At 44.1% G+C, this 20,740-nt stretch overlaps 1 protein-coding gene across 1 annotated transcript in view; it reads left to right on the top strand.

The window, feature by feature from the left end:
- Window positions 1-20,740, top strand: part of tex264a (testis expressed 264, ER-phagy receptor a) — a 143,860-nt gene that overhangs the window by 109,422 nt on the left and 13,698 nt on the right. Inside the window, exon 3 of the mRNA XM_046310826.1 lies at window positions 13,245-13,437. Within this exon, the coding sequence (XP_046166782.1) occupies window positions 13,245-13,437 (193 nt within the window). The remainder of the gene's footprint in view (window positions 1-13,244; window positions 13,438-20,740) is intronic.

Raw genomic sequence — 20,740 nt, 5'->3', positions numbered from 1 at the left:
GTTTAATCAGATTCTTGATATGCCAAAGAAGAAATGCTCACTAACAGGGATGTAAACATATTTGTGCAAAAAATTTGAGAGAAATAAGCTTTATTTCAGCTCATGAAACATGGGAACAACACTTTACATTTTGCGTTTATATTTTTGTTCAGTGTATAATACAGAAAGGCACAATTTATAGTCCAATATTTACTCATGTTTTGGGGAAGAATGGTTTGGAAGGCGTGTTTCAAATTGCGCAGTAGTTATCAATCATAATAGGAGAATAATAAAAGAGCATTCTAGAGAATTCTGCTCTCCTCTCTCCTCTCCTCCCTCACGCCGCTGCTGTCACTGGGCGTGTCACGAGGAGAGGGCGAGAGATGGCACATGAAAAGGAGTAGGATGAATGATGTTTGAGCCTATCACAGAGACCTTTTGAAACACTCTGCCCCGGGTGAAGGACAAACGGCTACAGCCCATCACCCACATCTGCAAATGAAAGGACGGTTCTGTATTGGCGTCTAGTAAGAGATCGAAACAGGGCGAAAGGTGTGTTAAAGACATGAACACCAAGTGGTGTTGCTTTTCTGTTTATTGCCAGTGGTTTGTGTAAGGCCCAAATGTACTGTACTGCACAGTGCTCTACAGTTATCGCTAAAGACACTAGGGCTCATAGTGATTATGCCATGTCTGCATGTATTTTTGCTGTGGCTTGTAAAATGCTTCAGTATTCCAAATCAGGCTCCAGGGGTGTTTTTACAGTACCTGTGTTCCCTTCACTTGTTTAGTCTCTGTGGAGAGGGAGGCCGTCTCCTCTCAGAGCAGCTGGCAGAGAGAGCAAAGTCACGACAAACCCCCACGGGTCTCTCTCTTCTGCCTCTCTCTCTCTCTCTCTCTCTCTCTCTCTCTCTCTCTCTCTCTCTCTCCCTCCCTCTCTCTCTCTCTCTCTCTCTCTCTCTCTCTCTCTCTCTCTCTCTCTCTCTCTCTCTCTCTCTCTCTCTCTCTCTCTCTCTCTCTCTCTCTCTCTCTCTCTCTCTCTCTCTCTCTCTCTCTCTCTCTCTCTCTCTCTCTCTCTCTCTCTCTCTCTCTCTCTCTCTCTCTCTCTCTCTCTCTCTCTCTCTCTCTCCTAGTTGTCCCTGTCTTACCCCCTCCAGTCACACTAGCACTTAATGAACTTCCCAATGAAACAAATTATCGTTAACGGCGCTAACTCCTTCCTTAAAATTGTTTGCTTTCATAGACAGAAAATCCAATTAGGCTTAGTTTATATTGAGGGAGTTGAACCTTGTCCTTGCATACCAATTGGCTGCACTTTCTCCATCAATTTGTTCTCGCTCCCTTGTTTAGTCTCCACTGCTCCACTCTTTGCTCTCTGGGTTTCTTTGTCTTGGTCTCGTTTAATTAGTCGGATTTCACCATCGATCCAGGAGGAGGCTGAAGCTCTCTCATGATAATCTGCCTTCAATGTCAGCATTCTCTTGTTCATTTATTTGCGGGACAGTTTAAAGTTTGGTGCTATGTGTCCAAAAGCTCTATCCTGAATCCCTCCTCTCTCTCCAGTAGTAGGGGGTAGTTTTGATCATCTGTTTTAATGGCAGCTAATGGAGGCCCTGATGAAGTTCTATTGACCGAAACGTTGGTGTAAAATCCATTACTTTGTTTATGGAGCATCCAAGATCACCAGTGCGATGCCGCAGTGTGAGTCGGTTCCTTTTCAGCTAATGGGTGTTTGTTATATAGTTGCCATGTGTTTTTTAGGGATGTTTTTGTACAAAGTGTTCTTCTCTTTGATATCCCTCCTCCTCCCTCCTCTCGTGTTGGTCGGTCTCTATCTGGAAGGCTCCCAGCACAATGATCTAGCACACCATACAGCATACTCAAGTGAGAGGTAATGATATCAACTCATTAGTCATTAGACTTTGGTGCCAAGTGTTCCTCCCTCTCTCTGTGTGTGCTGCTGGGTTTGCATGTGGTTAGTGGTTACCACTGATACACTGCACCTCTAGATCAGGCTCATAGTCCAGACAAGGAAGTATTCACACTAAATATACCAGTCTTTGGTTTACATGTACAGTGACCTACTGTATGTATTGTGTCAGGAAGGTAGTTATGCCCTCCGGTTCAGTTGAATAGCTGTTGTTGTGGAGGTCAGTCCTATATATCAACCATAGCATGTTGATTAAATAATCTATAAAGCATTTCTTAATTTATAATACATGGGATGAGATAAGAACGGGAAGATGCAGGGGTGTATTGTAATGGCTGGGTAGATAAAGTATTTACTCTTCACACACTGTGATGTTCAGACTTTACAGCTCAATATACACACAGATGTCCTCCCATTAAGATTGGTGTGTCACGACATTGAAGCCCAGTTTGATCTTCAAATAGCTTGGATTCCTATACGCAACTCTGTGTATTTTATATAGCCTAAGTTCAACTCTGTGTCTTTAGCTCTGTGGAGCAGCTGCACTGTCAATTGTTATTCGGCCGTTAAAACGCCACACTCCATACTAACCCCAGAGCCATATGCATTTTACATGAGAGCAAATGAGGTGAAAGAATTTGGTAAAGTGATAAGACCAATTACCGTGCAGCACAGGAGCCACCTAAATGCCTGTTTAACCAAGAAAAACACTGTTTTTGTCAATGCTTAACAAAGCAGCTGAATTATTGAGGAGCGGGTCACGTAACAGGGAGTAAAGCAGCACAACTGCATTGTGGGCTATTGTTGTAGAACAATTATAAAGGCATTGTTACTCGTCATAATATGCTGTTCGCTGGCTGCCTATTAACAGAGAAATATAAAAAGAAACCCAATGAACGTGTATTGTATAATTGCGTTCACCAATATGCATCCTTGTCTAATGTTTTTAAGTCTCTTCTCTGCATGTGGTTAGTGCTCATCTTCGCCAATGCTCCACAGTGGAGTCAACAGACAGAAAACTGCTGTGCTCTGCTGTTTCTATGCGAAGCTATACTGTTCAGTGGTGTGTAGATTCAGAGAGGTTAGTAGAGGTGTTGTGAGGATAACCCCTCCAGGACCAGGTGACTTATCTGCTCTGACTAGATGGACAACCTTATCTACCACTCTGTCCTCCATCTGAGAGCAGAGCCCATCTCAGTCCCATCATCCCTGATTAAACTTATCGCCCCAGACTGAGTAGGTTAAGTAAAAGCATGTTGGCTCCCGGGCTCGCCAGCCAGCAAAATGGATCTCCTCCAACCAGGAACACGGGCGATGCAGAATTGCGACACAGGGAAAAGGGCAGGGGGAGGAGGAGGGAGGAAATCGTACATCCTCCCGCCGTAATGAAAAACGTTCGTGCCAGGTGCGCCATTTTGATTACAACAGGCCAGTTAATCTATCTCCGATTTCTATCTTTATTTCCTCCGCGGTGGGAGGAAAATATCAGACGGTGTCGGAGGAGGGGAGCGGCGCTACCGGGAGACGATGGATGCGCTGATCTATTTATTATTGGTAATTAATGCACGTGAGTGGTAACTTCTTTGGCTGTCAAATCAGGTAGTTAAAATGATGTGGCGGACAAATGGATCAGTGTAGCTGGGAAATGAAACAGTCGATGGGCCGTAAATCTAACGATAAATGTTGGCCATCCATTATTCATATGCTCTTTCTGTGTTAAATACAGAGCACAGCACATTTACTACTGCAAGGCCTAGGCAGAGAACATGTGAAGCAGTTTAAGCATGTAGCGACAGGTGGATTGATGGAGCTCTCTCATCTCTCTCTCTGCCTGTCTGTCTGTCTCTCTCTCTTTCTCCCTCTCCCTTTCTCCCTCTCCCTCTCTCTTTCTCCCTCTCTCTTTCTCCCTCTCTCTTTCTCCCTCTCTCTTTCTCCCTCTCTCTTTCTCCCTCTCTCTTTCTCCCTCTCTCTTTCTCCCTCTCTCTTTCTCCCTCTCTCTTTCTCCCTCTCTCTTTCTCCCTCTCTCTTTCTCCCTCTCCCTCTCTCTTTCTCTCCAACTAATACAGCCATTGTAGATGTACATCCATTAAGTCAGTGTGTGTTGTCGATACTGCTGTGTTGGAGTGTGATTGAAGTCTGTTGTGTCCTGAAGCTGTGGAGGTCTAGGAGGTTAATTACTTCCTCAATAGAATATATGTCTCAGCTTTCATGTCATCTTTATTAGTCACAACAACACTACCGAAGCACAAGTCCGGACATGTCCAGGAAATGCGTTGCTGCCCTGTACTTTGAACACTCTTGGTGCTTTTACAGAGGATTTGTAGTGACATTTGCGAAAAGCCGCCAAGGATTTTTATAAATCACCTCTGCTCTTTGTTGATCCCTGCTGTTGGTTAACCGATGTCATTTATCATTTGCATTCACCTTGATTGTTGAATGGCTTCTACTTTTCTGAGATGGACAGTAATTAATATCAGGCTTTAAATAGCTGCTTGACAATAATTATGCTAGTGATTGTGCTAGCGCCAGAGCGGTTTGAAACTGAGAGAACCATTACTTCCTGTAACCATTACTACCTGCAATAGTGGCAAATTCTTCCCTACTGGTTATATTCACAGGAATTACTCATTTGTAGAGTCTGAAATGATTATGCCATCAGATTGTAATCAACATAATTCACTTAACTGTATTCCCAAGTGACTGGCTACTCTGGTGTGTTTCAATGAGCTGCGGAGAGAGATCTTCTTGATTGTTATATCACAGACAACGATTGCAGCTAGTAGTTATTATTATCTTGCATGTATGTGCCTCATCTGTCAAATCAGTCTCAGTATATGTAAACACTTCACTCTGCCTGTCACAGGGATGCCACAGTATCTGTCGATTTTATACTGCAGGAGCATCTCTGGAATTCAAAGAGAAATGGCCCTGGTTTCTCCTCGTGTCCTCACCACCCTCGGGCTATAAAGGTTTACAGATCTGTGCAAAGGATCAGACACTCGGGAATGAGCACCCGTTTTAGTGGCTCCGGCACGCGTAGGTAGCTAGTGGTCATTTATTTGCAGTTTAGTTGCTTTTGACACATTTTCCCTCTTTCTCTGTCTGTCTCTCTCTCTCTCTTGCTACCTCTCTCTACGTCTTTCTCCATCTATAACTCTCTCTCTCTGTCTCTCTCTCTGTCATTCTCTATTTGTCACCGCCCATCCTGTCTCTTCTTCTCTCTGCTGACACTCTTTCCCTCAGAGACGGCGGTCGGTGTCTTATTGTCTTTGCATCTTTCCTCCGGCTCCTATTATCTGGGAGGGTTCAAGGGCAATGTGGCTGTGGCTCATTTGCATATGACAGTAGTCCTGGGGACTGGGGAGGGCTTCATGTGTAGCAGGTGATTCATATCATGCCTATTTTTTAACAAGATTAGGTTAAAACTAGGTCTGTCAAATGATTTTAAAAAAAAATTAATTGCGATTAATCTCATTCCGTTCTGTAGTTAATTGCGATTAATCGCACATTTTTTATTTTGCTCAAGTTTGGTGCTAAATAAAGATTTTGCCTGCCACATCAGTACCTTGTTAGAGGTTGTCTTCACTCTCTGGGCATGTTGAACAGAGGAAGAGCACAGCTTTATCATCTGAAAATGTCAACATGCTTGTTTGTCTTTGCAACTGGCTCAGTGAAAAGAAATAGGAGGAAGACTGTAGTGTACGGTCACAGGTTTATGTTCTGTGGAATTCATGACATTGTTGGACAAGTTTATGCTCTTTATCCTTAGAGACAGTTTATTTTTTCTTATAGCCAAGCCTCCAATCAGTAATTGGGAGAACAATCATTTTGAATGGCTGAAGCTTTAAATGCCTGGTTTAGCAACTGCTCGGCCTCCAACCGCAAGGCACTACAGAGGGTAGTGCGTATGGCCCAGTACATGACTGGGACCAGGCTTCCTGCCATCCAGGACCTCTATACCAGGTGGTGTCAGAGGAAGGCCCTAAGAATTGTCAAAGGTCTCCAGCCACCCTAGTCATAGACTGTTCTCTCTGCTACCTCACGGTAAGTGGTACCGGAGTGCCAAGTCTAGGTCCGAAAGGCTTCTTAACAGCTTCTACACCCAAGCCATAAGACTCCTGAACAACTAATCAAAGGGCTACCCAGACCCCTCTTTTACACTGCTGTTACTCTTTGTTTATTATCTACGCACAGTCACGTTAACTCTACCTACATGTTCATACTACCTCAACTAACTGGTGCCCCCAACTTTTTAAAGCATTGTTGGTTAAGGGCTTGTAAGTGTGCATTTCACTGTAAGGTATTCGGTGCATGTGACAAATAAAATTGTATTTGATGTGTGTATGTGCATGTTTGTGTGTGGGACGTGTTTCATTATACCAGAAGTCCCCACAAGAATAGCATTTCCGCGGAGTGGAATTCCATCTTGTTGTGACATCTTGTGCGAGTGACTCCTTCTTTTGCCCATGTGCAACTTGCTGTTGTCCCAGCGTTTGGTGGGCTGTGTTAGAAAAGCCCTGAAAAGAATTTGCATTTGGCTCGGGCGCTGTTCTGTAGGGACACTGTGATGGACCTTCAGAGACAGTGCAGGGCAGGTGTCAAACGGCAGATGTCTCGCAGCTGCAATCATGTTCCGTGCACTGTCTGTGCAAACTGTGGTAACTTTGTTTTCAATGTTCCACTGCTTTGCTCGATCCATGAAATGCCCGGCGCACTTTTTGTCTTCATTATGGCCAGAGCATGTGAATGCAGTTTCCAGTTTTCTTCGATGTGGTCCGGCACCCTCTTCTAGCTTAGCCTGCCGAAGATGTCCTCCATTGCTACTAGTAACATTACTTGTATTGTTGGCGTCAACAGTATGTTTTCGCTTGTAAATGATAACGAAGACTCAATGTACTTCGGCGATAAACAAATTCAGCATGGCAGTTGATGCAAATGACTTTAGGTTTATCCAGAGAGCCATCTGGGGAGTGATTCGAAATTGAATTTGACATTTAAAAGCACCTGCATTATCCATCATTCATTGATACAAGTAGCTTGCTAGTAAAGTGGTTGTCAAACTAGCGCATCGTCAGCCAGGGCTTAAATTTGAACTATGGATGGTTCAGGGTGTCAAACTAAGAAAATGCATTAATGGCGTCAATTTTATTTTTTACGGCATTACAAATGTAAGCATTAACACTGTATTAACACGTTCACTTTGACAGCCCTAATTAAAACCAATCAATCAGCATGGTTCACACTGCCCACCATGCCCAATGAAAAACGAATCACCTGCCCTCTCCTCCCCCCTCTCCCATTCTCTCTCATTCTCTCTCGTCCCCTAAATTGAAGAGGGGATTGCACACCTCCACAATCCACTTCCTCTATTCCTCTACCTCCTCCACAGAGCACAATACACCCAGCACTTACAACACGGAAACATGGTGCCCCCACAACCCATCCTATGTCCTATAATATGTCCTCTGTGTGACTCTGTGGCTGTACTATACATATAGTAAAGCTGTCAATTCTCTGGAATGTCTTGGGCATGAATTAAAAGCTTAGCAGCACAATTATGAATTATGAAAGCCTAATGTTCTCTTTAGGGTAAATGTTCTAGAATATTTATAAATCCCGTCTTTCACACAGCCGCTTTCCTCCACCCAAGGAGACTGGTGACATAGACATCTGTAGTTGGGAGAGATGATGACCTTCTTGGACTCTGTGATACAGAAATCTTTGAGACTAGCTGGCGTGGGAGCACAGTGTGTGGTCAATCGCGGTTCATGGTATTATCTAGAGAAACAACCATGCTTTACCATTTCAAAGAGCGAAGAACATAGAGAAATGGTTTATTGAGATTGGTGTGGAAGAACTTGACTGGCCTGCGCAGAGCCCTGACCTCAACTCCATCAAACACCTTTGGAAGGAATTGGAACGCGGATTGTGAGTCAGGCCTAATCACCCTACATCAGTGCCTGACCTCACTAATGCTCTTGTGGCTGAATGGAATCAAGTCCCTGCAACAATGTTCCAAAATCTAGTGGAAAGCCTTCCCAGAAGAGTGGAGGCTGTTATAGCAGCAAAAGGGGGACCAACTCCATATTAATGCCCATGATTTTGGATAGGACGAGCAGGTGTCCACATACTTTTGGTCATGTAGTGTAATTCAATCACAATGAAACTGACTTCTCGATATCACACTCCTGGCTTTTAGATTCCAGGGCCTCGTTTGGATCACTCCGCTTCCAATGGTCCTTTGTGGGCCACATTTTCAAACCTCCGGTCTCGCTCCAATCTCTTGGCACATCGAGGTGGATTCGCTTCCACTTGGATTGGCGCTCTAAGCATGTGTGTAATCACCAAACATCTGCGACTCATTTAGAATATTTTGGTGAATTTCAGAGGTGAAATAATCCAGAGAGGGAGGCTAAAAGGCCCTAAATGTTTTCCTTTTCATGGTGTCGGAGTGTGGTGTATTTGAATTTGAATCTTAAGTCGACTATTCACCCCCCAGGTCTCTGGGCACCGTCCGGGTGGGCTAGGGAGATAGCAAGGATGTTTACCAAAAACGTGTCTGGGTTCCCTTTGTTGTTGTTGTTTGAGTCCCAGATTGAGCCATTTTGTGTTACTCGTTATATGTCTGATCAGTTGAGTGAATGTGTGTAGGCCTACTTTTGGTCATGTAGTGTTATTTAAGTGCTGTCTGTCTTCCCAGTAGCCTACGTGGTGTGTGAACTGCTGACTGCTCATAACGCACAGTTGATTGTTGACACATCAACCAGGATTAAGGGGGCAGGGCAATTTGTGACTTGTTTTGGTAATCAGTGGCTGTATTGCCTCTCCTAGGCAATCGGCAATTACTACAGGGAGGTGTGCTCTTCACCTCTGCTAGACAATTAGCAATTTGTTTCAGTACTTCAGTCTCCCCTAGTTTCTCAGCGGTAGCCGTGTAAGCGGAGGCTGTGTCAGTGGCAGTCTTGTCGCCGAAATGAAGGCGGTTCTGCCAAGTTGTTCTGCCAAGTCGTTTGAGGAAGGAAAGAGACATCTTCCTCACCATTCACGCACTTTAGTATTTTACAGTTATTTTCAGATGATCTAGTTTTGCTCTTTTGTAGCTTTGGCAACTATGTGTGTGTTTACCATACCTGTTCGCTCCTTACCCTGTAGGTTTTACAGACGCCCCCTGCACACACAACACGTGTGGAGTTCCGGGTCTCTGGCAGCGTTTGGAACTGCCGATTTGCGGTCAAGAACAGAGTTTTTTTGCATTTTCTCTCATAGTCTGAGAGCATCTGGTCGTCGCGGTGGTGGCACATAGCTACTCATTTCTCCTAACTGGAGATTTTCTCTTTTCTCCGTCTCTCACCTGCCCATCTTCTCTTTTGAATTCCATGCGGTCACTGTCACTTGTCCACTCAAGCTTAACATTGTTGTCATCTATTGCCCACTAGGTGCCCTTGTAGAGTTTCTCAATGAGCTTGACACCTTGATAAACTCATTTCCTGACACTGACTCACCGCTCTTAGTACTTGGTGACTTCAACCTCCCGACATCTGCCTTCGATTATTTTCTTTCCAACTCTCTCTTTCACCTCCTTGCCTCTTTTGACCTCACCCTTTCCCAGTCCCCTCTAACTCACAAGGCAGGCAATACGCTTGACCTCATCTTTACCAGAGACTGTTCGCCTACTAATCTTACTGCAACCCCCCTCCAGGTCTCTGATAAGTGCTTTGTTTCCTTTTCTGTCTCCCTTTCCTCCAACCCTATCCACTCAGCCAATACCCAGATGGTCATGCTCTGTCGCAATCTTCGCTCTCTCTCTCTCTCTCTCTCCCCCCACTACTCTCTCCTCTTCTATCCTATCATCTATATTTTCTGCTAAATCCTTCTCCCTCCTGATTCTGGCTCTATGACCCTACTCTCCTCCCTTTCTGCATCCTATGACTCGCAGTGTCCACTTTCCTCCCAGCCGGCTCGAGCCTCCCCTCCTGCTCCGTGGCTGGGGGACTCATTGCAAGCTGGCAGCTAATTGTAAAATGAGGAAAATTAAACTTCACTCCCTCCTCTCGATCTTCTCTTTCTCTGTATCTGCTGCTTACCCCACTTTCTATCATTCCAAATTTTAACCCTAGGAAACTATTTTCCACCTTGTCCTCCCTCCTTAATCCTCCACCCCTCCCCTTACTCCTCCCTCTCTGCGGACGACTTTGTCAATCACTTGGAAAAGAGAGTTGAGGATATCCACTCCTCATTCACTGAGCCTATTGAGTCCACTGGTCCCACTCACACAGAACTATCTGCTATGCAGATGACACTCAATTACTTTTCTCCTTCCCACCTTCTGACACCCAGGTGGCGGCATGCATCCCTGTGTGCCTGGCAGATAAATCAGCTTGGATGTCGGCCTACCACCTTAAGCTCAACCTCGACAAGACGGAGCTGCTGTTGAAGGCCTGCCTGTTCAAAGACCTCTCCATCACGGTTGATAACTCCACAGTGTCGCTCTCCCAGAGTGCACAGAACCTTGGCGTGACCCTGGACAACACCCTGTCGTTCTCTGCCAACATCAAAGCAGTGACTCACTCCTGTAGGTTCATGCTCTACAACATCCGTAGAGTACGACCCCACCTCACACAGGAAGTGGTGCAGGTCCTAATCCAGGCACTTGTCATCTCCCGCTAGAACTACTGCAACTCACTGTTGGTTAGGCTCCCTGCGTGTGCCATAAAACCCCTGCAACTTATCCAGAACACTGCAGCCCGGCTGGTTTTCAACCTTCCCAAGTTCTCCCATGTCACCCTGCTCCTCTACACACACAAGCTCACATCCACTACAAGACCATGGTGCGTGCCTACAGAGCAGCAAGAGGAAATATGCTCAAACCCTACACACAAACCAGAGCACTCCGTTCTGCCACATCTTGCCTTTTGGCCCTCTCACTGCTACGGGAGGGCAGCTCCCACTCAGCCCAGTCCAAGCTCTTCTCTGTCCTGGCACCCCAATGGTGGAATCAGCTTCCCCCTGAAGCTTGGACTGCGGAGGCCCTGCCCATCTCTCCGAAAGCACCTGAAACCACACATCTTCAAAGAGTATTTGAAATAATCCCCCTCCTCACCTCAACACCCCTCCCCTTCTAGCTCTGACTTTGCCGATAGCTACTTTATAGAGGAAAAGAGTACTTACTCTACCTGTGGTTGTCCCACCTAGCTATCGTAAGATGAATGCATTAACTGTAAATCACACTGGATAAGAGAATCTGCTAAATTACGAAAATGTCAAATGTCTATAGCATTTATTCACATGGTAATTGGAGTCAGATTGATGAATGTAGTTTATTATTCAACAACATTTTAACCCAACTACAGATACAGCATATGTGCATGGTTTGTTAATGGACTTGCATGGAGGAACTTTTCTCACAGAAATTCATATTCATTCACCAGACACATAAATTATAGTGGAGTATTTTGCCAGCATACTGGTAGGGCTTCATCATGTCACTCCTCCGCTTCTCTGATTCCTTCTGCCTATCTGCAAAACACACAGCTTACCATTGGAATGGGCTCTTAACGTAATGGTATATATAGTTGACTGGGAGTAGTGGGAATGTGAGAAGCTTACGGCTCTCATTTTAAAGCTGCAGAAACATGGTGATCATTGGGTGCTGGTTTTCTTTTTAGGGAAGGTTCTTCGAAAGTTCTCTAAAGGTTGTCCCTCGAAGGTGTAATGTGCCCCTGCTGTAAAGAGGATTCCATTTGCTGAAACTGATCCTCAATCAAAGGTCAATCGATGCTGCTGAATGGATCACAGAACTTGTGGAATATCTGTATATACTGTGGCTTCAGGAAGTATTCACACCCATTGACGTTTTCAAAAAACAATTGTGTTACAGCCTGAATTTAAAATGGATTCAATTGAGATTTTGTGTCACTGGCCTACAAACAACACCCCATAATATCAAATGATAAGTATTTTATGTATTTTGAATTTTGAATTTCTTACAATTAATAGCAAATGAAAAGCTGAAATGTCTTCAGTAAAGAAATATTCAACCCCTTTGTTGTGGCAAACCTAAATACGTTCAGGAGTAAAAATGTGCTTAATAATTCACAATAAGTTGCATGGACTCACTCTGTGTGCAATAATTATGTTAAACATGATTTTTGAATCACTGTACTCCACACATACAATTATTTGTAAGGTCCCTCAGTCGAGCAGGGAATTTCAAACACAGATTCAACCACAAAGGCCAAGGAGGTTTTCCAAAGCCTGGCAAAGAAGAGCACATATTGGTAGATGGGTGGTGGTGAAGTTATTAATTACACCTTGGATGGTGTGTCAATACACCCAGTCACTACAAAGATACAGGCGTTCTTCCCAACTCAGTTGCCGGAGAGGAAGGAAACGCTCAGGGATTTTTTAAATACAAAGCGTTCTGTTTGGGGCAAATCCAACACAACACATCCTTGAATACCACTCTTCATGTTTTTTTTTTTTACATAAAGAAACTCCCTAGTTCTTGCCGATGCAAAGCATATCCATAGCATGATGCAACCACTACCAAATGGAATAGAGCTAAGCCCAAGCTAAATCCTAGAGAAAAACCTGGGTCAGTCTGCTCTCCAACAGACACTGGGAGACAAATCCACCTGTGTGGTAAACACTTTTTTTTTAATTACTGGAGTGTGTCTGTTTTTTTCCATGACAAAAGAGACTGGCTCATTAAATTAAGAATAATTGGTGTGTGTATGTGTGCGTGCGCCTTTTCCTGTGTCCCCATGTCTGTGTCTGCTCATCCCTCACACAACCTTGTTCTAATCAGGGTGTGCTGGATAAGCAAACTGCGTAGCGTTAAACGTTATGAGCAGGGAGGGGAGTAAAGGTCACAAGCAGAATATCTTTATATACTGTTGTGTGTAGTTCAGACTAGAGTGGGAGACGAGAGAAATGATGTCATGCTTTAACACTGACCAAATTGGCTTAATGGTTCACGGCTCAGTTTATTGTTATGGGACTAATACAGTGTTTATAGATGTGGTACATGGTCAAACTGACAAGTCTTTCTGGTCTACAGCAGCCGTCTTTAGAGAAAGACTTTGTTCTTCTTTAGAGTAACTCTCCATACATTGTTGACATAAGTGGGAATGAAACATTCTCTCTCTCTCTCTCTCTCTCTCTCTCTCTCTCTCTCTCTCTCTCTCTCTCTCTCTCTCTCTCTCTCTCTCTCTCTCTCTCTCTCTCTCTCTCTCTCTCTCTCTCTCTCTCTCTCTCTCTCTCTCTCTCTCTCTCTCTCTCTCTCTCTCTCTCTCTCTCTCTCTCTCTCTCTCTCTCCCCTCCCCCCCTCCCACAGGAGAGGCAGCTCCATGCCTGGCCATTCATTGAGATCAATACAGGGGACCTGACCCACTACATGGCTCCACTGTCCTCCCAGAGTGGCTTCCACCACACTGGCTTCGTTGTGCCCGAGCTCATCACACAGACAGCGGCCAAGACAGCGGTGACAGAGGAATCCTCGGACCAGGACAGAGGGACGGATATTGCAGGTACTCTGAACCCCTCCTCTCTCCATACAACCACTGAAACGTTCAAGCAATAAAGATGTTTTTTTAGCTAGTTTCATAGCAAGAAAACATCAAAGAAGTTGAAATTAGACTTCGGGTGGCCAGTAGAGGAAAGAAAGACAAAAGCATTGAACTGTTTCTTCCTGAACAGCTTGTTTGACTAAGAGGTTTGTTTGAAGTATTTGTTACTTAAGTGAGTTTGCGGATCAACAGGCTACACCTCTAGTCTAGTATATCCCAAGGTAAAGGCTGTGTGTTAGATTTCAAGAACTAACAAACAGCTAGGATGTAGCTGCAGGTATTTTTCAACGGGAGCTGCACTCAGTGCCCCACCACGTTGATTCCATCCCAACAGCTGATTATATGAGTCCCTGTAATTGTTCTGTCACTGTAAGTACGTTTCTTCAAGCACAATTTGTTGGTCTTTTAAACTTGATAGGGCCTTCAGTTTAGCACAGTAGCGATATTGACTTCGTCTTTGGGTTAGTGTGTGTGCGGATAAGACTGTGTGGGCTGTAGGTGTAGACTAAGATGGCTTGACTGAGAGGAGGTGACAGAGGCGGAATGGGGAAGTAAGGGCTCACGGAGGCTCTTCTTCCTATAGTGCACTAGTTTTGTTAATCCAATGCCCTGTATTGTGGGGGTTATTGTCTTTCCTTTGTTCTTTTTCGTAATTATTGTTGACTGTTGTTGACTTGTCTTTCCCTTGTTCTGTGCCCATTCATGTAATGATGTCTGTGTAGGTGCAGAACTGGTTACCATGGTGAGAGTCTGCTATTGGTCATTGAGGAGGGCACTGCCCGCCTTTTGGGCGGCAGGGTAGCCTAGTGGTTAGAGTGTGTGACTAGGAACCGGAAGGTTGCGAGTTCAAACCCCCGAGCTGACAAGGTACAAATCTGTCGTTCTGCCCCTGAACAGGCAGTTAACCCACTGTTCCTAGGCCGTCATTGAAAATAAGAATTTGTTCTTAACTGACTTGCCTGGTTAAATAAAGGTTAAAAATAAAAATAAAATTTAAAAAATTGATGATGAATTATACAAGCACAGACACCAGCGACATGCTGGGAGTTTGTGGCGTTCACAGCTTTTCATTTATTTGTCAACACCAAATTGAGACAAAAGGGTGTTCATTGGTAGAGTTTCATATTTTGTATTGGTTTAGGCATCAGAATTCAGAAAGCCCACTGAGTTCAGTTTACTCCAAATGTTGACTCTCTCTCCCTTTCCATGCATCTCCCTCTCCTTTCCTGTTGCTCCTTCCGCTCTCCCCTCCTCACCATCTCCCCTCTATCTCTCTCTCTCTCTCTCTCTCTCTCTCTCTCTCTCTCTCTCTCTCTCTCTCTCTCTCTCTCTCTCTCTCTCTCTCTTCTCTCTTTCTCTCTTCTCTCTCTTCTCTCTCTCTCTCTCTCTCTCTCTCTCTCTCTCTCTCTCTCTTTCTCCCTTTCTCTCTCTCTCTCTCTCTCTCTCTCTCTCTCTCTCTCTCTCTCTCTCTCTCTCTCTCTCTCTCTCTCTCTCTCTCTCTCTCTCTCTCTCTCTCTCTCTCTCTTCTCTCTCTCTCTCTCTCTCTCTCTCTCTCTCTCTCTCTCTCTCTCTCTCTCTCTCTTTCTCTCTCTTTCTCTCTCTCTCTCTCTCTTTCTCTCTCTCTCTCTCTCTTTCTCTTTCCCTTTCTCCTCTCTTTCTCTCTCTCTCTCTTTCTCTCTCTCTCTTTCTCTCTTTCTCTTTCTCTCTTTCTCTTTCTCTCTCTCTCTCTCTGCTTGGCCCTGTCATGTAGTGAGGATTTATGGCAGTGTGGGACGCTGTCTGGTGTACTGTGTTGTGACCTGAGGATCTTTCACTTTCACTCTAAATCTAAATTGCTTCAATAATCAATATGTCAGTCCCCCAGCAGTCTACAGTAAACAGTGGGTCAACGCAGTTCTGCAATACTAACAGCAAACATAAGCTGTGTGTGTGTGTCAAATCAAATAAAGTCACATTTTATTTGTCACATGCTTCGTAAACAACCGGTGTAGTGAAATGCTGACTTACAGGCCCTTCCCAACAATACAGAGAGAAAAATAGAGAAATAATAACACAAGGAGTAACTGTACCTTCGCTATATACACAGGGTATATAACAACGAGTCAACGTGCACCATAATCATTCGATAATGATAATTATCACGATATTAATCAAATAATGTTTTAAGGAAAATTGTTCCATGTTTGTGGCCAGGGAGCACGTACTTGGGGTCAATTAAATTGATGAGCCTCTTGAAACCTTCCTTTTTGACTGTGCTAATTGGTAGCATTTGTGATGTCTTTGTTTTTTTTTTCATGTTTGCTTGTAGGGCATAAATGCTGTCAGTGTTGACTGCTTCGGGAAAACATCCCAAGATTGGCTGGTGCTTGAAGAGTGTTTATCAATACCGTGGCGCGAACTCAAACTTCCTGCATGTTCCAAAGAGTGATTTTGCTTCAGATGTTGAAAAAGGGTTGTCGTATTACCAGACTTCGTAGCCACCTGTCTAGGACACAATTTGCACCGAACATTTGCTCTGTTCTTTGTTGGACTTCAAAAAAGCCAAACCACTTTCAAATGACTGAAACAGTTGAACCCTTTTTATCAATCATTTATTCGTTGGAAGCTGCTCCTTCTCCATGGCTCACTGCCACTGTTTTCACTAATTATTCTATATCGACATTATCAAAAAAATGAATCTAAATGTTTTATATCGTTATTGAGGGAAGTAATTACCTCGATAATTATTGATATTGATTTATCGCCCAGCCCTAGGATTGAGGTCAGGGCTTTGTGATGGCCACTCCAATACCTTGACTTTGTTGTCCTTAAGCCATTTTGCCACAACTTTGGAAGTATGCTTGGGGTCATTGTCCATTTGGAAGAACCATTTACGACCAAGCTTTAACTTCCTGACTGATGTCTTGAGATGTTGCTTCAATATATCCACATAATTTTCCACCTCATGATGCCATCTATTTTGTGAAGTTCACCAGTCTTCCTGCAGCAAAGCACCCCCACAACATGAGGCTGCCACTCCCGTGTCTCACGGTTGGGATGGTGTTCTTCGGCTTGCAAGCCTCACCCTTTTTCCTCCAAGCATAACGATGGTGATTATCGCCAAATAGTTATTTTTTTGTTTCATCAGACCAGAGGACATTTCTCCAAAAAGTATGTTTTTTGTCCCCATGTGCAGTTGCAGACTGTAGTCTGGCTTTTTATGGTGGTTTTCGAGCAGTGGCTTCTTCCTTGCTGAGCGGCCTTTCAGGTTGTCGATATAGGACTTGTTTTACTGTGGATATAGATACTTTTGTACCTGTTTCCTCCAGCATCTTCACAAGGTCCTTTGCTGTTGTTCTAGGATTGATTTGCCCTTTTCGCACCAAAGTACATTAATCTCTAGGAGACAGAATGTGTCTTCTTCCTGAGCGGTATGACGGCTGCGTGGTCCCATTGTGCTTATACTTGCGTACTATTTTTTTGTACAGATGAATGTGGTACCTTCAGGCGTTTGGAAATTGCTCCCAAGGATGAACCAGAATGTGGAGGTCAACAATTATTATTATTTATTTTTTTGGCTGATTTCTTTTGATTTTCACATGATGTTAAGCAAAGAGCCACTGAGTTTGACTCCAATTGACTCAAATGATGTCAACTAGCCTATCAGAAGCTTCTAAAGCCATGACATTTTCTGGAATTTTCCAAGCTGTTTAAATGCACAGTCAACTTAATGTATGTAAACTTCTGACCCACTGGAATTGAGATACAGTGAATTATAAGTGAAATAATCTGTCTGTGAACAATTGCTGTAAAAATGACTTGTTGTTATGCAGAAAGTAGATGTCCTTAACGACTTGCCAAAACTATAGTTTGTAAACAAGAAATGTGTGGAGTGGTTGAAAAACAAGTTTTAATTACTCCAACCTAAGTGTATGTAAACCTCCGACTTCAACTGTATGTGCATGTAGGTAGGGGTTTTGATTTATTAGGATTCCCATTAGCCAACAACAACGGTGACAGCTAGTCTTACTGGGGCCCGACAAATAGCTAAAATGACATTACAGAAAAAATACTTTACAATTTGCATAAATGTAAATGTGTGTGTGTGTGTGTGTGCATCTATCAGTTACACATACATGTCAGTACATACACACAACAAGTAGGTCACATTGGGGAGAGGCGTTGTGCCGTGAGCTTCATTTGTTTTTTGAAAACAAGTTTGCTGTTCACTTGCACTGTATACGATGGAAGGGAGTTCCATGCACTCATGGCTCTGTATTATATTGTACATTTCCTTGAATTTCTGCTGGACCCGGGGACTGTGAAAAGACCCCTGGTGGCATATCTGGTGGTGCAAGTGTGTGTGTCAGTGCTGTGTGTAAGTTGACTATGCAAACAATTTGGAATTCCCAACACATGAATGTTTCTTATAAAAACAAGAAGTGACGCAGTCGGTCTTTCCTCATCTCTTAGCCAAGAGAGACTGGCATGCATAGTGTTAATATTAGCCCTCTGATTACAATGAAAGAGCAAGACATGTGGCTCTGTTCTTTCTGCAGCTTAACTAGGTCTTCTTTGCAGCGCTTGACCATATTACTGGACAAAATAACAATTTAAAGAACTATTTAGCAGTCTAATGGCTTGGGAATAGAAGATGTTCAAGGTCCTGTTTGTTCCAGACTTCGTGCATTGGTACCGCTGGCTGTGCAGTAGCAGAGAGAACAGTCTTTGACTTGGGTGACTGGAATCTTTGATGATTTTTAGGGCCTTCCTCTGACATCGCCTGTTATAGAGGTCCTGGATGGCAGGGAGCTCAGCCCCAGTGATGTACTGGGCTCTATGTACTACCCTTGGTAGCGCCTTGTGGTTTGATCCCAAGCAGTTGCCATACCAACCGGTTATGCAGCCAGTCAAGATTCTCTCAATGCTCTGCTGCTGTATAACTTTTTGAGGATCTGAGGGCCCTCATTTCAGCCTCCTTAGGGGGAAGAGATGTTGTCATGCTTTCTTCACGACTGTGTTTGTGTGTGGACCATGATGATTCCTTATTGATGTGGACAACGAGGAACGTAAAGTTCTCAAACCGCTCCACTACAGTCGCATTGATTTTGATGGGGGTGTGCTAGGCCCTCTGTTTCCCATTGTCCACAATCAGCTCCTTTGTCTTGTTGAGGGAGAGGTTGTTGTTGTCCTGGCACCATACTCCCCGGTCCCTGACCTCCTCCCTATATTCTGTCTCATCGTCAGTGATCAGGCCAACCACCGTCAGGAATTTCAGAATCTAGTTGCAGAAGGGAGAGTTCAGTCACAGGGTCCTGAGCTTAGTTTTGAGCTTGGAGGACAATATGTTGTTGAACAATGAGCTTTAGTCAATGAACAGCATTCTCACATCGGTGTTCCTCTTGTCCAGGTGGGAGAGGGCAGTGTGAAGTACCACAGAGATTGCGTCATCTGTGGATCTTTTGGGGCAGTATGCAAATTTGAGTGGGACCAGGGTGTCTGGGATGAGGGTGTTGATGTGAGCCATGACCAGCAAAGCATATCATGGCTGCAGATTTGAGTGCGACAGGGCGATAGTAATTTAGACAGGTTACCTTGGCGTTCATGGGTACAGGAAACTATGAAAAATGTAAGTATCAGGGAGAGGTTGAAAATGACAGTGAAGACACTAGCCAGCTGGTCAGAGTGTCCTGGTAATGTGTCCTGGTAATCTGTCTGGTCTTGTGAATGTTAATCTGCTTAAAGTTCTTATTCATGTAGAACATCTGGTTTTCTCATGCCTGGTTCAGTGTTGCTTGCCTCGAAGTGAGCATAGAAGGCATTTAGCTCGCCTGGTAGGCTTGTGTCACTGGGTAGGTCGCGGCTGGGTTTATCTTTGTAATCCGTGATAGTTTACAAGCCCTGCCCATTTGGCCAGCGTCAGAGATGGCGTAGTACGATTCGATCTTAGCCCTGTTTTGACTGTTTGATAGCTTGGGGATTTCTTCTAAGCTTCCGGATTAGTGTCCCGCTCCTTGAAAGTGCCAGCTCTAGCCTTTAGCTCAGTGCGGATGTTGCCTGTAATTCATGGCTTCTGGTTGGGATATGTACGTACGGTCACTGGGGGGTGACGTCATTGATGCACTTATTAATGAAGCAGGTGACTGACGTGGTAAACTCCTATATCTTATTGGGTGAATCTTGGAACATATTTCAGTCTGTGCCATCGAAACAGTCCTGTAGTTTAGCATACGCTCCATCGGACCATTTCCGTATTGAGCGCGTCACTAGTACTTCCTGTTTGAGTTTATGCTTGTAAGCTGGAATCTATGTGTTGATTAAAGCTGATCTAGAGTTTTGACGGCTCTAGTTAAAAAAGGTGAAATGCTGGTAAAAATTAGTTACGACTGAGTTCAGTTTCCCTGCATTAAAATCACCGGCCACTAGGAGTGACGCCTCTGGATGTGCATTTTCTTGTTTGCTTATGGCCTTATACAGCTCGTTGAGTGTGGTCTTAGTGCCAGCATCGGATTGTGGTGGTAAATAGACAGCTACAAAAAATATAGATTAAAACTATCTTGGTAAATAGTATGGTGTGTAGCTTATCATGAGGTATTCTAACTCAGGCAAGGAAAAACCTAGAGACTTCCTTAACATTAGAGATTGCGCACCAGCTGTTGTTAGGAAAGAGACAAACGCCTCCCCCTTAACCTTACCCAAAGCTGCCTTTTGGTCTTGCTGATCCGTGAAAGAAACAGCTAGATGTACAGTATTTTATCCATTTCCTTTTTCAGCCACGACTCTGGGAAACAGAGAATATTACAGATCTTCAGGTCCTTCATTGAATGGAACTTGTCCTTAAATGGAACTTGTCTAGCTTGTTCTCTCGTACATTTGCCAATAGAACACAGGGTGGAGGCTGTTTATTACTCACCGACATATTCTCACTCGTTTACAGCTTTTCTGACACATATCTTCTTCTTTCGAGTCCTACGGTTTAGGGCCTGGCCCAGAATGAGCAGTATGTCCCCAGCTGCCCATTCATTGAAGTAGAAATCTTCATCCAATTTGAGGTTAGTGATCGCTGTTCTGATGTCCAAAAGCTCTTTTCGGTCATAGGAAATGATGGAGGAAATATTATGTACAAAAAATGAAGATCAGCATAAAAAAAACACAAAATAGCAGAATTGGTCAGGAGCCCGTAAGACGGCAGCTATCCACTGCAGCACCATCTTTCTGAAGTGTGTGTGTTTGTGTGTCTTTGGTGGTCATTTACAGATGCTACACATCACACATTATGCTATTT

Source organism: Oncorhynchus gorbuscha, linkage group LG18 (genome assembly GCF_021184085.1).
Source record: "Oncorhynchus gorbuscha isolate QuinsamMale2020 ecotype Even-year linkage group LG18, OgorEven_v1.0, whole genome shotgun sequence".
Taxonomy (NCBI): domain Eukaryota; kingdom Metazoa; phylum Chordata; class Actinopteri; order Salmoniformes; family Salmonidae; genus Oncorhynchus; species Oncorhynchus gorbuscha.
The sequence above is the reverse complement of the archived record's forward strand: the minus strand, read 5'-3'. Positions and strand labels throughout refer to the sequence as shown.